Below are 17,575 nucleotides of genomic sequence, written 5' to 3'. Positions count from 1 at the left end.
AAGAAAAACATCCCTAAGTCTGTATCTTTTATCTGCTGTCTCAAAAATCTCTGGGACCGGTGTTTGTTCTTAAGCTTACCTATAATATAGGATAAAACGAGATTCCAGCCAGTGATAAAAGCCCACAGTTCACCTACTGTAACGTAAGTGTACAAATATGCAGAACCAGTCTTGGGAACACGAGCGCCAAACTCAGCGTAGCAAAGACCTGCCATCACAGATGCAATGGCAGCAATGAGGAAAGAAACAATGATGCTAGGTCCAGAATCAGATTTGGCTACTTCTCCAGCAAGGACATAAACACCAGCACCAAGGGTACTTCCTACTCCCAGGGCTATAAGGTCCAGTGTTGATAAGCATCGGCACAACTTGGTGTCCTCAAGACTTTCGCCGCCAATGTTCTTCTTCCGCACCAGACACCGAATAAAGGACAGAGCTGTTCCACAGGGCAACATCGTGGATGTAGAGCTCTGAAATAAAGGAAATTCCAGTATGCAAAAGGTAGTGTAGACTCTTGTGAAAAGCAATGGGAAAAAGCATTTGCATAAAGAACTTTAATCACATCTACGTGTTTTGTGACGTTAAATAAGATGGCATGTGCTGTTTCCCCTGGAAACAAATTAGGGATACACTATTCCTAAGTTTATATGTAGCACTTATGTCCCCAGGGAAAGAGATCCATTATCTTTAGGTTTATTACATTGCTGTAAAAAAGAAGAATTTGTTTATAATTATCTGCTAATGGCCACTTCTTTACCACTTCTAAAACAGAAACAGCCTATTATCTCATACATCATAGAGCCTTTTAAGATAAGGATTAACACCAACATAAATAAGGGGGTTTGGGATCTAAAACTAAAACTATAAACAGCAAAAGTTTAAAATACATTATTCTGAGAGTGCCAATTCAATTTCCTTTTGTCTTCAAATACATAGCTTTTGCCTTTAGAATTTGCTTCAGTAAGAACCTCTTCAAAGCAGATTAAAATAGTGTTTCTACTCTCTCACGCACCAGTGAAGTTTCTCAGATCTAATTACCCTTACAATAAATATTTCACATCTCTGCCTAGCAATCATCTAACAAAACCTAATGGGCTAACTGCTCACTTATCCCATGCCAGCTGCAGCTCTTCAATATTCTCAGTGCCCATCACAGTGTGGGATGTGATCAGCTCTAGCATACAAGCTCAGATTCTGTGACCAACGTGGTCCTGGAGGCCAGCAGGTGGGCAGTGCTTCTCTGGCACTTCTCTGATATGGGTGCCTGCTAGGAGTAGCAGTGATCCAGCTTCCCAACTAAAACAAATGGTCACTGAGAGCCCAAAGCATTTCCTTGGGAGGGAGGACATGGGCATCCCACAGAAAATAATATTTTAAAGAGGCAACATTAATATACAAGTAGTTCTGTCTTCATGTATTTGGATTGTATTGTTGATGCCTGAGAGTTTGGTAAGAATCAAGCAATAACATCTGCCATTGTCCAAAACTGATGCTTGTCTTTGCATATCTATACACTGCTCATGATTTATTAAGTAGAACCCTCCTGGGAACTGAAATTCTATTTAATTTAGATGAAGATATTCTGCTGGTTTATTTCTTCCTGGTCTGTATCAGTTTCCCAGAACAGTAAAGGACATTTCTACTCACACTAGTTCAATCCACTAACAGTGATGACTTTGTGTGAAGATGGATAACTCAATTAACAGTGCTTGATCCTAAAACAGAGAGTCAGAAGCAGAGAGTATCAGGAACTCTGCCATCTCTATACAAGATTGCTTGGGGGAAAAAAATCGAAGAGAGAAGAGAAAGAACATTTTCACTCTATTCGTGTAATAGCTGCTCAAGTACACTCAAACATGCCACTTCTGCCTTCAAAGAGCACCCTTAAGAAAAAAGGTCTCTATTCCCTTTTAAGTAAAGGGAATTTCACAAAGGGTAGTGAATGGAATTGAACAGCTGTGGACCTTAATCCCCTTAGAAAGGTGATAGGTGGCCCAGGACGGTGGTAGGAAGCAGACAGGCAAGTTTCCAAAACTCTGCTGCAATTAGGCAGTCCTTTCAGCACACTAGGCTCCCAGAGACAAGAATCTGCCCATGGTACATAGACTCACTCACTCCGATGATTTCACCAGTTACAGAACTCAGATGATATTCATGTCGGCAGAGATCCACAACATCTTCTAAGGGAATTAGCACTGAACTGTTCAGGTAAAATTCCCTGCTGTGTTTCCTGAGATCTTCAGGAAGAGCAGCCTGAGGCTGAGGCACTCCACTCCCACATATCCAGGTTTATTTTTCCTGAGCTGCACTTAGACAAATATTCTGAGGCCACTTTTTTTTTTTCCCCTAATAACAGTTCTGAAGCTGTAGCAACCACTTAGGATGTTATATTAATGCTTATTAGTCTGCAACCCATGTGACAGGCAGCAACACCCTTGTGACTCCATGTTCTTCTTAGCAATTTCAATGTTGCAGAAGTATAGTATTTTTTAAGGAATTATTTCTCCCTCCCCCCAGATAATATTTCATTTCATAATTCATTAACAGGAAAAAATACTCTGGCAGATCTTGTTCTCAGACCACTAAGGAATTTCCAAGACTCTTGTTATTCAAATGGCATTACAGATTGGTTTGCTTCTCTGCCATTTAGGACAAGAAGTCCTGAAAATTGTACAGCCATTTACTGCAGTAAATAATATTATATTATGGTTATCTCTGCTATTATATGCTAATATCTCTGGATATTATGGTTTTCTCTGCTGAGAAGGAATCTCTGTGGCAAAATAGGAGGAGTTTTTCTGCTTCTGATTTCTGCTTCTTGGGGAGAAGAAGGAGGCTAGTTCTTGCTAGCCACAAGCCAGTAAAAGACACCTCTTCTGACAGAAACCCAGCCTTTCTTCTTTAGCCTTTAGAAACTGGAACACAACCAAAGACAAAGTTCAGTATACAAACTTTGTGTCTGTAGAGGAAAAAACCACACATCATGTGCATGGCAAACATCTCTTTGTAAGTACATCCATCCTAACATGGACTTGACAAACACACGTCCTTTTACAACAACCACTGCAATCCAGCACATCTTCCACAGTTTCCTACACTTAGTATGCCTAAACTCATAGCAAAAAATGCCTGAACCCTGTTTCACACTTCTGTTGCTGCATGCCAAGTGCAGGACTGTACCTCAGGCAGTCCTGTACCTCAGGACTGTACCTCAGACTGTATCTCAGCCTTTTCAGATTTGGCTGAGACATTCCAAGACTTCACACTTGATGAGACAGTGCAGCAGGAAGAGCTGATGAGCTTACGAAGCTATTTGGCTTCACACAGGACCAAATGACATAGCTCTGAGGCGACAAGTGTCCTCAGAAATAACTGACAAGTGTAATGTTTTTCTGAGGTGTCCCTTATAAAGCAGATCCTTTAATGCACGACCCCTGAAAGAAAACAGCCTGAGCAATGGCTCACTGCTGACGTGTGCTGACTCACAAGCAGTTTATCAGAACACTGAGGCACAGCACATCTCATGCTAAAATACAAACCTACAGGAGCAAAGAATGCAACAGCTGGGCGTGCCTTTTGGTGGCAGCATTGTCCTAGACAAGCTTATACTGACCACCGCCACGCACTCTTATAAAGGGTCTTATTCCTGCAGACTCACAGATCTTATTCCTGAGTTTGGACAAATATCAGTTTTCTTTTCTGCTGATCTTTATGGCAGAGAGGAACATGAAGTAGGGTAAATGAGCACATTGAAAATTATCTTTCCTACTTTTCGACTAGCAGGTTTCAGTATTTTCCTAACTGCTCTTTTATTCTTCCTCCTTTCCCTGCTGCAGCCTCACCCTGCCTCATCCTAGCACACGACTGTGGGCTCTGCTTCATCTTGGCCTCTACTGTTGTGAGCTCTGCCAGCGCTGGCCTGGGCCCCTGCTGAATGTGCTGCACAGCTGAGGAGCACTGGCTCTGCTCTGAGCCTTCCTAGGAAGGCACATTTGACAGCTTGGGAAAGGGGGTTTTTGATAATTACAGTGGGCAATCAATCAAGAAGGAAGTGAGTGCTTTTGAGGCGTCTCTGGTGCACCCGTCCTACATTTCTTGGAGCAGAGTTGGATGGATACCTGCCTGCCTTTTAACAGCAGTGTTAGGCATGTTGCCTGCAAGGACCACCAGTCATGGTGGGCTGTACTGTTCATGCAGTTTAAACAGAGAAAATATTGAATCCTTATCTTATACAGAGTTTAAACATAGGCAATGAGTTATAAGAAACCACAAAGGAAAAAGCCCTTGCACTCACCAACAGTATGCAGTTATTTCTAATTAAGGTGTGGAAACAACCTGATTAGTGTCTCATGCAATCCAAACTGTGCTAGGCTCCTCTTTGAAGTCTGCTTTACAGAGAGCACTGTGTCACAAGCAAAGCAAGTTTCACTTTGTCACTAGCAAACTGTGAAGTCTGCTTGTTACCGACATTGGCATGCTCCTTCGGCTGCATACAACTGAGATGGCAGATCTTTGGCTCCCCATGTGCTGGGTCACCGCACTTCCGAAGGCTCTTTTAGGACCAAGTTTTAATTTAGCTACAGGTTACGCTTTAAACACCGAATACACCTCCAACAGTCCTTTAAAAAGGCAGGGCTCAGTTCAACTGCCTTACACTTGAGGACCAATGACCAGCCCTTATGGAAACCTCCTCCTTCCTTGAACGAATTCCTAGAGAGAACTGCTAAGCTATCCACACTACCGTTTAGTTTTACCCCTTCAACCACCTTCAACAAAGATACAGGCAGGAGAGGAGGACATAATTTAGACAGGAAAGGAACTTGACAGGTTTATCTAACAGTGGGAGAAAAAATCAAAACAAAACTTTCTTATGTCAGGTGGACTTTCACAATATTTGTCAGAGTACCTGAATAAACAGGTATTTCTCTAATCCCTTTTGTTTTTTATTGTGTTGGTTAATTTTTTTCTCTACAGCATCTGCTGATAAAAAGTCATCCTAATTTCAGACTCTCCTGGCCAATTGTAAACCAGATCACTTACTGCTTGTCCACTACATATCTGAATGCCAGTCCAAGATGAGCTCAGCCTTACAAGTCATACCAGCTCTTTGATCGTTAGGATAACTAGGATCGTTTAATCTGTTGTTAGCCCTCTTCTGTCAGGAAATGTCTGGTGTCAAAAAATTTGTAACTAAAAACACAATGCAAGGGACGTCTCTATCTGCAAAGATTATATTAATATTTAAACCTCCTTTGACTACTTCACAGTCATATAAAATCTACCATTTCTGCAAAGTATTTTTCATGTAAAATAATCTAACCTAGCCTCCTATCCCACACAAAATTAAAAAAATATGTGGATATTGGAGCAAAAAAAGGTAACTTACATTTTGTGCCAATAATTTTATTTCCATTAAAATAAAATCTCATTTTGATTGTCTCATACATGGTTTAAGTTAGTACACATTAAACCCAAACTACACATGGGAAAATCCAAAGTTTTGCTGCAGTGCCATTCAACTTTTCCCACAAATTTTCCCATTAAAAATTCTTACGAAAAAACCCATAAAACTTTCATATGAAAAGCAAATGTTATAAAGCAATATGAAACCTCTGAAAATTTTAGAACTGTTGAGATTTATGTTTAATGATTTTTGAAGCCAAAATAAAATATTTTACTCAAAACTATTCTGTTGAGCTAGGATTATATTATATACTATTAGTTCTAGATGCAGTAGTTAAACATTTTAAACAGCATACCAATTAAGGATAAACTACTCCATTAAGTTTGTAACATATTGAAAATGGGAAAATATAAATATATGCTGGTTAATACACATTAATTTAGCATATTTTTTCAGCCTCATTTTTCCTGAAAAATTAGTTATAAGAAATGCATATAAGAAAATTTTATGCGTTTTTTCCATGTAGCGTTATTCAAAATTGTAGTATTACATTTACTAGATCTTGTGCAATAATATATGAAAGTAAGATCTTGTGAAATAATGCAAGTAAAAGAATACAGAGATGAAGCAAAACTAGGTATAGTCTATGATTTGCGTGTGTGTACACACATGCATAGCCATTATTTTTCTGCAAGTGTCCTAAAAATTCATGTGGTGCCCAAGACTTTCACAAAACTCCTAATGGCTTGAAATATTTAAAGTAGCATATTTCAATAATAAACCGTAAAACTGGTTTCTGTTACAGCACCTGTAACAGAAGTATAAGATGCATAAAAGGGAAAAGCAAAGCAAGTTTTATCATTCAAAAAGTAGAAACACCTTCTAGTCAGACTGGGAAGGAAAATGTAACTGCATCTTCTCTATATTAACACAGAATCTTTACCAAAGATAGAATAATGGTATAATCTAAACAAACTGCATACCACAGCTCTTGCTACTCAAACAGCACATATGTTAAAGGCAACATTTCCTAAGAGAACCTAGGCTGCTTTCAGGTTACTTCTTTCAGCAGTAAACTTCATTACTAACCTGATTCAGAGCAACTTCTGCTGGGCAAATTTCTGCTCCTCTTACTCAGTCCCGAACTCCTGCTGTCATAAATGGAAGAGTAATGACTTAAAGTGATTTTATTAAAAGACTTGCTTTAAAAGCCAGCTGCAGATGGTGTGGGAGCCCTCAGTGTTGAGGGGTGGAGGCTTGGCAGCCCAGGTGATTGGAGGGCTGTGAGCTGGCCTGCTATTTGCCCAACCAAGAGGCAGGGACGGAAGGAGGGAATCTCACTGGCGTTCAGATAAATCTTATCCACTCTTCATGTCTTCATGACACAAAACCCAACTAGAATGCCATTTCCTGCATTTAAAATGCCTATGTCAGGGAAACTAGTTACACATCCTGAAGGAAATGCATGGGGGAATCCCACTCTGATACACTTCCATTGCCCTTGTGAAAAACAAACCAGTTTTGAAGCATATTGATGGATGTTTTGCAATGTTTTGAAACCTGAGGAAATTTTAGAATATACGAATTTTGAAAGTATTGCTGTGGCTAGAAGCAACACAGAAGGCAGTATATTTACAGAGATGGGTTAGGGCCCATTCTGTTGAATGGGGTAGATGTACCATAGATGATCTTCTCCTTTACATGGCTTGAAATGAAAAATGCTGAAGACTGGACTTAGAACAAGCCAAACATTCCTATGACACAACCAATAAATTAGTTTCTTAAAAACTAGCTTCCAGAATAAACCAAACCCCAATGTATAATTTACAGCTCTATTTTTATTACTTCCAATGGCACACAACCCCACTCCAAACATGTAGTAGTATTTCCAGCCAGTATTGTTCACAGCATATTGTTTCTTTCTAAACACACGTTTCAATCACTTTATTTTTGTTCAGCTAACATAACATAAGCTGTGCAGAGACAAGTGCTATGCTTCTCATCATTAAAAGGTCTTTCCTAGGGAAATATGTAGAAAAACATGCTGTGTGGCAGCCCGTTGCAACTTTCTCTCAGCTTTTAGTTTTCCCTTAGTGTAAATTCTGCCAGTGCTCCAGAAGCAGAGCACTTTTTGCTTCATGAATAGCCCTATTTCCTGCAGCCACACACAAGGGAAGAATACAAGCTTTCCTCAGCTCTCCAAGATTCAAGGAGAAATGCATCCAAGAAAGTGTGCTTCACAAGGATGGGCTGTGTTTCAAGACCAGGAATCCAGCTTATATTATCCAAGCCAATTATCGTCTTACAGGCAAAAAACATATTAAGAGAAAAGGTCTTTTTTTGCTGAAGGTCTGCTGATGACAATGCTAATGCTTCTCCTCGTGTTGACCTCATCCTTGTTAAAGATGAACTTTATCTCTTTCACAGTTAATACACAGTCAGAAGATAGAAACAAGAAGTTATGCCACAGGTTAGGTTTCTTGTGCAGAAATGCATGACAATCACTTTTATGGAACATCACTCTGTCCTGTGACAATATCTAGGCATTTTTTTTACCAAACTAGCACTCTCTAACAAGTCCATGAGTGACTCAAGAATTACTCAGATGGTTCTTGAATATCTCCAGTGAAGTAGACTCTGAACCTCTCTGAGCAATCTCTGACAGTGCTCTGGTCACCTGCACAGTAAAGAACTTATTCCTCATATTTAGCTAGAACTTCCTGTGCATTGTTTTCTGCCCATTGTCTCTTGTCTTGTTGCTTATCTCCCATGTGTGATAACAATTAATCCCTGGTTGCACCAGTACACTTATAGATCATTACAATGACAGGGCTGGGCTGCTTTGCTTTGTCTGATTCTCTAAAACTTAATCCTGAGAACAGTAGCACACAGAAGCTACACTGCTAAAGGCATTCAAACCTAGACCCCTCCTGGCTCCCAGTCAAGAGGCAGGGAGCACGCTGGCTGGTGAAATAAAGTGGCTTACATCTGTTCCACCTTGACCTAGCACACTGTGGGGTAAATCAGTATATCCCCATTATGCAGTGTTTGCATCAAAGGTCCCACAGACAGACACTCAGACATAGTTTTGGGTGTGTTTTCAGTAACACGTGCTCAAAACTACAAGAAGATCATGTTGCCACCCAGCAAAGGTCATTTTTGTAGATTCAGCTGAGAGGTGTATTTGTATGGCTGAGGGTGTGTGACAAAGCAGATGAGAGAGATGATCATAAAGGGCTGGGTCTAGTGGGGGATCAGTGAAGGATGCCAGATGTGCAGCTCTTTGGACAAGACTAAGCAGAGTGCTGTCTGGTGGCAGCTTCCTGTATAGCATACCCAGCTGCTCTCTCAGAGGAGACTGTTGTTTCTCTCCAGGAAAGAGCTGTGGTACGTCCACTTTCTGGCTCCTGATTTCTTTCCAGTTACAAATCCAGCTGTGTTTGGACCAACAACATTAAGTTCTGACTTTAGAGACTTTTCTGCTCCTTAGCAACTCTATCACTTGGATTAATCTAAAGGGCCTCATCCAAGAGTTCTCTGATTTACATACCCCAAGGACTTTTGTAGCACATTCTTTGCATTAAAAAGTTGATCAGGAATTCTCTTCTTGCCAGGAAGCACTTGGCCATATTAGAGGGAATGAACTGAAGGACAAAATTATTTTATTTTATTTTATTTTATTTTATTTTATTTTATTTTATTTTATTTTATTTTATTTTATTTTATTTTCCTATGGAAGGCTCCTTTTAAGACTTTCCCTTAGAGTATGAACATATTTTTATACAGTTATGCAGAAATTCATCTCAGGGGATTTTAATTTTACAAAAAACCCCAAACAAATAATTTTGAAACTTGCACAAACTGAAACAGAGTTCTCAGATGCCCAAGTGACAAAGAATTTAAAAGCTTCTCTATTGTTGATTCTGACTTGTGTCACAGGCACAGCCTCACAGCTATGGGCCAAAAATCTGAGTTTTACATAACTAGACATGTTAACTGTGCACACGCATATCCATGTGCTTGCCCATATAACTCACCAAAGTTAAACATGAACAAAAGTGCTTGCAGGCCCAGGCCTTAGTGAACCATGGCAATCTCTCCACTTTGCAACCAGCTGTAACAAACTCACCTTTTGTCATGCACAATGAAAAATAAACAAAACATGTATTGTACACTTTGTGCAGCTCTGATGGGTTATGAGAAGATGTACTGGTATTCATAAGAGGATTCATCAAGTAGCCAGCAAGAATCTTTTCAAGATAAATTACATTTTAGTGTCTCTGACTTGTGGTTCTGAGTATAAAAATCCAGTGCAATCTGTGCTAATCTACACAAGATGATCATAAACGTTCAAGAGAGAAAGAATCTTTATCAAACTCAACAGTAGTGTAGGCTGTCTCTATAATTTTATGACTGGATCATTTCTGAAGAGAATAAATTACAATTCAACACATTTTAAAGGACTTCCTATTTATTAAAACAAAAATATATTTATATTAGATTGCTCCTCATGTTTTAAGCAGATTACTGAAACTAGTTCCTACAAAATATTGTACAGATTAAAATAAAATTATCACTTACCAAGTACCTCAACTTTTCTTTAATAATTATTTTTTCAGTTTGTACTTGGGAAAATACCTCAAATCTTGAACTTCTGTAGAAGAAATTTAATACAAATTATAAAAAATAAATACATACTACTAGACTAATCCAGACAGGAAGAATAAACCTGAAATCCTGCATCATTTCATATGTAGCAGGAAGAGGGGCTACATTAGCACAAATTCCAGTTAGTTTTTTAATCCAGGAATGAGTAATTTAACTTAATATTAAGCATGTCCCAAACAGCTACTAGCTGCTGTTTGCTGAATTCCAAATATTCCCAGGGGTCTAAAGGAAATTTTTGTAGCGCTGACTCACATGCTGTCCCTAAGTCTAAAATCAGATTTTTTGAGAAGGAAAGTAACTATTTAAAGCCATACTATCTATAAAAAAAAACCCACACATACTTTTTTAGCCTTGAATGGAGGATAAATATAGATAGGAAATTTAGATTAAGAAGTTTGTAATATATACAAAGGAAAACCAAGAAAATCACAGTTAAAACTAAGACTTGAATTGAAAATAAACTATGATGCTATGTCTTGCCAAAACTGAAATGATTCTCTTTTGCATCTCCCTGGACATTTGGGAAAGGTGTGTCAGATGCAGCTCCACAATGAAGCTTGGGAAGGAGCAGGAGAAGGCTCCTTCCCAGGGCTTCCACCAGCCAGCTGAAGCATGAGAACACTTCTCCCTTAGAGGCAGGAAGTTACAAACAGGCTTTCAATAAGAGCAAGGAGAAAGAGCTGACAGAAAACAAACTATTAAGGCATGGTGAATTTTTTTGCGGTCTAAGCTATTGGGTAAAATCTTATTCTGCTTTTTTTTTATAAGCCTGTTTGAACTTACAACATATTGGACTGAAGCAAACATTAAAAAAAAAAGAGTATTCCATTTCTGACAACGGTCCATGTTTGAGCCAAATGTGTGATTGCACAGCTAAAGGCCACTTAGGTAGGTAATTAGGACATGTCATAGAAATCAGCCCAGCCTATGAAAAATCAGCTGACATTTAAAAGTAGTACTTAATGTCAAAAAAGACAAAACACCAAGCTTTTTTACCCAAATAATGAGGCTCTGGCTTATTAATTATTAAAAGTTGTATTATCATGTATGGAGATAATAGTTTTTTTTGTTTTTCTGAATGTGCTTCATTTATAACTTTTTAAGGTCACCCTGTTCTAGTTATCGCTTTCTTAACTACCGGAATTAACCAACTGAAAGTTTATTTCCCAATCCTTCTATGATATAGGACTTCTTTTGACTTACTGTTGTTCACCCCAGCTAATCAATCTCTTTCCTCAATTTAAAATCCTTACTTGGATTTTTTATTGCTGGAATATTTGTGAGGGTGTTTTTTGGGTTTTTGGTGTTTGGTTTTTTTTTTTTTTTTTTTTGGGGGGGGGGTTCTGTTTTTTTTGGTTTTTTTTGTTTTTTTGGGGGTTTTTTGTGTTTTTTTTTTTTTGAGGGTTTTTTGTTTGTTTGTTTGGTGGTTTTTTTCCTGTTTTTTTTTAATTTTTCTTTAAAAATTTTTCAACTGGAAAGACTAAAAAGTATCTTTTTCCCTGTGTCAAAAAGGGAAATCTTTCCAGTTACTATCTTTAATTAACATTTTTTCCTATAAAAAACAATTTTGTCCAGAAAATTTCTATTAACTCCATTCCTACTTAACAATTATTTTCCTTTCTGGAAAATGATGTGAAGTTTGCTTTTTCCAATTACTCTTTTTAATCAGTAACAGAGCTTTACCTTTCACCCCATGGTTACCAAGTTTTCAGTAACAGCCTCTTGTGTAAGACATAAGCAAAAGTCTCTCAGAAAGCAACATCAGATCAATTCCCTATATTCTGTTCTGGTGAAAACCTGACAGAACCAAAAAATTAAACTCTGAAAAACTAGTAGAGATATATTTACAAATACCGTCCTGGAATATTTTTTTCAGTGATATTAGGAGAGATGCACAATGACTGCAGGATTAAATTTAAGTCCCAAAGATTTCCCTGATGAAAATTTTACTGATTTGCACAAAAGCTGGTGATTCTCTAGAAGGGACTTAGACACTGGTTTTAAAGTAGAAATACTGAGACTCTTTCACTTGCATAAAATCTTGAGGTGGCTTCTAGAAGTCTATAAAATCTGTACTTTTTAAAGGCTTTGCCTGTGTGCTCCTGGGCGCTTCCACAGGGGAGTTGAAAAGCCAAAAAAAATAGCCTAATTTCATGGTGCAAGAGTGGAAATTAAGCAAAGAACGAATGATTCACCTAATTTTTCTCCCTTCCCAACCTCAGATGGCTGGTTTGATGGTTTAGGTAGCACCAGCTCCAGGGGTTCCTACTCTGCTGGGGCTGTCCAGTCCCATCCCTCTCAGCCCACCTGACCAGTGCACCATACACTAATGGGCTCCAGTGGGTTTTTTGTTTTTTTTTTAAAAATGTAATTAATATTCTGTGCTGAGTCACTGAAAATAGTTTAAAGTAACTCAATTTCATATATATAAAAAAGTGGTCTTTCCCCCTGTTATCTGTGGGGGCCAAGAAAGGAACATGAGTGAGTGAAGAAGAAAGAAATGCTGAATATATATAATTTAAGACTAAAAGAAATCACAGATGGTCCCAGAAATAGCTTCACTTAAAAAATATCATGGAGCAGGGGAAGGAAGGGAATTCCTAATACGCATCTTACTTGTTTCTATATGAGATTTTAAGGCACATGGAAAAGATGCCATCTCAAACAGTTTACAAAAACCCAACAAAAAACTAGGTCTAATCAAGGTGTCACAACTTTCTCATAATGGAACATCTAAAATGAAGCATGTTTTAATTATCTGCCAATTACAAGGGTTTTTTGAAACTTAAGTTTGCTTTTTTTTTTGCTTATAGAAATCCAAGAATTAGATGCACATTATTTATATTCCATATTTCTTTTATCTTAAGTCAAAGGCAGTAAGAATTAATTTAAGAGATACTTGCATAAAATTTTGAAAAATCTCCTTTGAAACCAAATATTACCATGACATAATGGCTATTTAAATTAGGATTCTTCACTGGATCTGTACTGGACTTTAAATATTAAATCAGAGTTTGCTTCCATTCTGTGTGCAAATGGAACTGGGACGTGCCCAGCACCACTGCCACATATTGCACACACCAGACATTATATGTCTGCTAAGTCCACTGCCGTGATTTATTTTAGGTTTATACATCAGAACAATACAAAACAACATAAACTGAAAGGGTTCGTTTACACAATATAAATAAGCTGCATCTGCAATGCTTAATCCCAGAAGCATTAAACAGCATTCTGTGGTCTGAAGTTACTGCTGTTAAAACCACCCCCAGATTCCTTGCAGGTACTTTCTGCATCATGCAAAATCAAACACCACTTTTTTCAAATATGAAATCTCCAGAACTATAAGTCCCTGCAAAATCAAACACCACTTTTTGAAATATGAAATCTCCAAGACTGTAAGTCCCTGCAAAGTCACTAGAGCAACCCTGTTACAGAGTACTACCCTTTGACATTAAATGTGGATGCTCTAGACAGACATTCTCAATATATACTGTATATATCAAGGTCATATAAATCCAAACATCTAACATGATTTATAACTGAGATAACTAATGCCAGAGCATTGCCTTTTCATTCTTGGCTTTAAATAGCACCACTACATTTAATGCATCAGGAACAGAGCTTGAAGAACATTACAACCTTCAACTGGGTAATTTTTTGGAAAGACTTTCAAATTTCTCAGTATTTTTTAAGCAAGTCAATAAAGAGCTTGACTGCATATAACATCTCACAAGTAGAACATGACTAAGACCTCAAAACACAGCAAGAACCAGTAGTTGCCCACTCAATAGTTGCCCACTGAGATCTTGCTCACAGATTTCCAGAGCAGTTAGCAATAGGTACAGCAAGTGACTCTAACCAGGCTTTCCAGAGAGCCTGAACAGGCTGCAGAGCTCCATGATGTAACATAACAAAGCACTGCAGTCTGCAAGGCCCTGTTCAACATTTTCTGAGGGTACACCAAAAACCCTCTGTGAACTTCCATTAAGAAAGAAGTACCTATTTTATTTTAATAAAATCACATCTATGCATGACACTTGCATAATCGTGATGAAGGTGTGCTTTCAGATCCATGCAGATTTGACTAACATATAAAGACCGAAACATTGGCAAATCTGCCTGAAGAAACCAGACCTCTTGGAATAAATCCACATTCAGCAATAACAGGACAATAATTTCAGCAGAGCATTGAAGAAGCACAAGCGCTGGTTCATAAAGCAATGAGTGTTCTGCAAATAATAAATAACATACAGAATAACACAAACATTTGAGAGAAAATCCAACTCAGGTGTTCATGTGTGTTTCTGTACTCCCAGCCAGCCAGCACAATAGTTCTTTACTTGCAACTTTATCTTCAATATAAATCATCTGCAGGTATTGAAAAAGCAAACGATTTAGCAGTTCCACAGTTTTTCCAGGAGGCAGTTCTACTTATAAAATCAAAAGTAATTTGAGCATTAAATTGCATTTATTCTATCTATGAAGTTACTTTGTTGACTACCAAATAGCCCAGAGGAACAAACCAAATGAATGTTGCCTGCAGTAATGTACTTGCAATACTAACGGATGATGTGCCAGTTAAATACTAGCAAATGTGTCTTCAGGGTAATTTGTGTCACATAGCAAATAGGAAGTTGTTGGGACAGCCATTACTTCTCCCACATGAAGATAGGGTGAAATACAGTTTTCCAGTTTTATTTTGTTGTGGCAATAGAAGGTCCCATAAATGTATAAGTTTTTATTCTATCTTCAGCAAACACAAAGCATCTCAATAAACATTCTATACCACCTCCTCCCCTCAGTAACTTTCTTCCCTTGCCACATCCAATGATCCTGAGTGGCATGACCAACATCAGACTAAAAAGGCCAGGGGAAATCACACAGATCATTTCCTCAAACATCCTCTTCTAACTAAGATGTACTGAACATAAGCAATACAGAACATCAAGCCCATTTAGTTACCAACTTGTCATATATTACATGTCTTCATATATTTCTTTTTTTCTTATCTTTCAGTTATTTAAGTGAAACAAGGTATTTCTCCCCTTATTTATTCCTAAATCCACTTTTTCTAAATCAATACAAAAATTAGCCTCATCCTCAGCCACCCTGTGAATAAGTTGTGGGGAAAATCCCATAGAATGCTAGATCCTAATACAGCCAAATATATTTGCTTAAAAAAAACCTCTCCAAATGCATAAGTCAGGCCCTCAAAAGTCCAGACACTGCAATAAGTAGAGTACCTGTCACCAAGGAGATATCCTTCCACATATGTTGTGTGTACATGGCTTTGTGTGTATTCATGAGTGCAAACTACATTATTTCCCAGTTCCTACTATGCAAAAAGATACTTTTATTATGACTGGATCGCAATTTTGGAGTACAAGTGTTCTGCTTGCTTACTTTCTTCTCATGAGCTCTGGAAGCAACAACAGCAAATTGAGTTCTGGCTACCTGTGTGAGCAGAGGCCACATCCCATTCCTTACCTGCCCCAAGAGAAAAAGGAGGCCAGGACAGAATCACTATCTCAAGAGCCAAACCCAGAGAACAAGTTGCTGGCTGAACTGCAATGGTCTAGGAAATTACAGGCAGGAAAGATCAGACATCTCATTTTAGCAAAAAGCTTCTGACATCAGGTATCTTGTTTCATAGAGTAATTTGAATACAACACCTTTGGGGTAAAATACTGAATGGAAAATGTTACAGAAATTACTTCTGATTTCAAAATGCCACCACTCCCCTTACTAGTACTAGATGGAATATTTCACCAACCTACTGATTTTTATTGAACCTGACCATTGGTTAGTATCACCTGTAAATGATACATGTTTCCATAATGCAAAAAAATTTGGCATGAAGAGTAAGTACATATTCCTCATGGAAACACTAAAAAACATGAAGCTTTAATTGTTCTACACCAGCAATAGATACTCAGAAATTAATTCTGTTACACAAAATTATTATAATCAATGTCGAATCCTTCATGCCTAATCTAAAAAAAAAAAAATCTTCACTAGTTTCAATGATAATCAACACCTCAGCAAGAATACCTTGGCTAAGACCCTTTCTCACCTATGCATAGCTTTATTTGCCTTCAGAAAATGCCACTTTGGCATGCATTTGTCAAACTATTGCTCTTTATTTCTGTCCCTAGAAACTTAGCCAGCAATGCACATGCATATCTCATGCATCTCAATTTCCAGCAGCTGAACAGGCTTAAGAAGAACCAAATGCTCCCTGTGATTAGACTCCCATAACTTCCAGCTACTTTCCTTTATTTCCCTGTATTTTTGACCTTTTTTCACGTTTCACATACATACTAGGTTCAAATTTTCATTATTTTCTGCCTACTTCAATCATGATTCATCGGACAGGAAAATACTAAGATACAGTAATTGCTCCACTATGAAAATATTCTTGAAAATGTTTTAAATTGCTTCTAGCTATATAGTAAGAATTGTTTGTTTTGGCTCAAAAGAACCCTTAACATAATTCTAATGTTTAGAAGAAAAACAATTTAGAAATACTTTGATGATAAGAGAAGGAAAATTACTGCTGTTCTTCCGCATTTTTCCACTGAAATCTAAAAATAATAATTCAAAAGACTAAAACACCTCCAGTTTCACAAACGTTATGTAGCCTTCTCAAACAAACCATCTAGAGTTCAGCATCTGTTACTTAACTACCTAAAACATCATCTATCAATTTTTTGGTAAAGAGGGGGGAAAAAAAGAAGAAAAATGCAGCAATTACTAGTCCGTGCATCATCCATTAGTAACAACATACTTCTTTCAGGTTATTTGCTCTGCAATAAACCATTTCTCTTCAGAAGAGACAGAAAAGGGAGAAGAGGTGGAGGAGTGGCCCTTTATATTAGGGGGGTTTTGGATGTCATAGCTATTGCAACTAATGACGATGAAGTTGAGTCCTATGGGAAAGAATTAAGGGGAAGGCCAACAAGGCTGACATCCTACTGGGAATCTACTATCGTCCACCCAACCAGGATGAAGAGGTAGACAACTTATTCTATAAGCAACTGAACAATGTTTCAGGATCATCAGCCCTTGTTCTTGTAGGTGACTTCAACCTACCAGACATCTGCTGGGAACTTAATACAGTGGAAAAACAGCTGTCTAGAAAGTTTTTAGAGTGTGTGGAGGATAACTTTTTGTCACAACTGGTGGGTGAGCCCACCAGGGGAGGGACTATGTTAGACCTGTTGTTCACAAATAGAGATGGACTGATGGGTGATGTGGAGGTTGGAGGCCTCTTGGGGCACAATGATCATGAAATTATAGAATTCTTGATAATTGGTGAAATAAGGAAGAATATCAATAAGACTTCTACGTTGGACTTCCGGAGGGCAGACTTTGGCCTCTTTAAGAGATTAATTCAGAGAGTTCCTTGGGAAACAGCCCTTGAAAACAAAGGAGTCCAGGAGAGATGGGTGTGCTTCAAAGCAGAGATCTTGAGGGCACAAGAACAGACTGTCCCTGTGT

General features: G+C 38.1%; 1 protein-coding gene across 5 annotated transcripts in view; it reads right to left on the bottom strand.

Moving 5' to 3' along the window:
* The window catches only part of SLC7A2 (solute carrier family 7 member 2), a 56,939-nt gene that overhangs the window by 20,006 nt on the left and 19,358 nt on the right, over positions 1–17,575 (bottom strand). For 2 of the 5 annotated variants that reach the window (XM_053940745.1, XM_053940749.1), the window contains exons 1-2: positions 6,494–6,619; positions 80–470 (exon numbers count right to left, since the gene is read on the bottom strand). In XM_053940745.1, coding sequence (XP_053796720.1) covers positions 80–455 — 376 coding nt within the window. In that variant the 5' untranslated portion in view covers positions 456–470; positions 6,494–6,619. Of the gene's footprint in view, positions 1–79; positions 471–1,647; positions 1,726–6,493; positions 6,620–17,575 lie in introns of those variants that run through there. The other 3 variants (XM_053940747.1, XM_053940746.1, XM_053940748.1) reach the window with 2 other exon arrangements.

This window comes from Vidua chalybeata, chromosome 4 (genome assembly GCF_026979565.1).
Source record: "Vidua chalybeata isolate OUT-0048 chromosome 4, bVidCha1 merged haplotype, whole genome shotgun sequence".
In the NCBI taxonomy this organism is placed as follows: Eukaryota; Metazoa; Chordata; class Aves; order Passeriformes; family Viduidae; genus Vidua; species Vidua chalybeata.
Note: the sequence above shows the minus strand (reverse complement) of the source record. Positions and strands in the feature narration are given on the sequence as shown.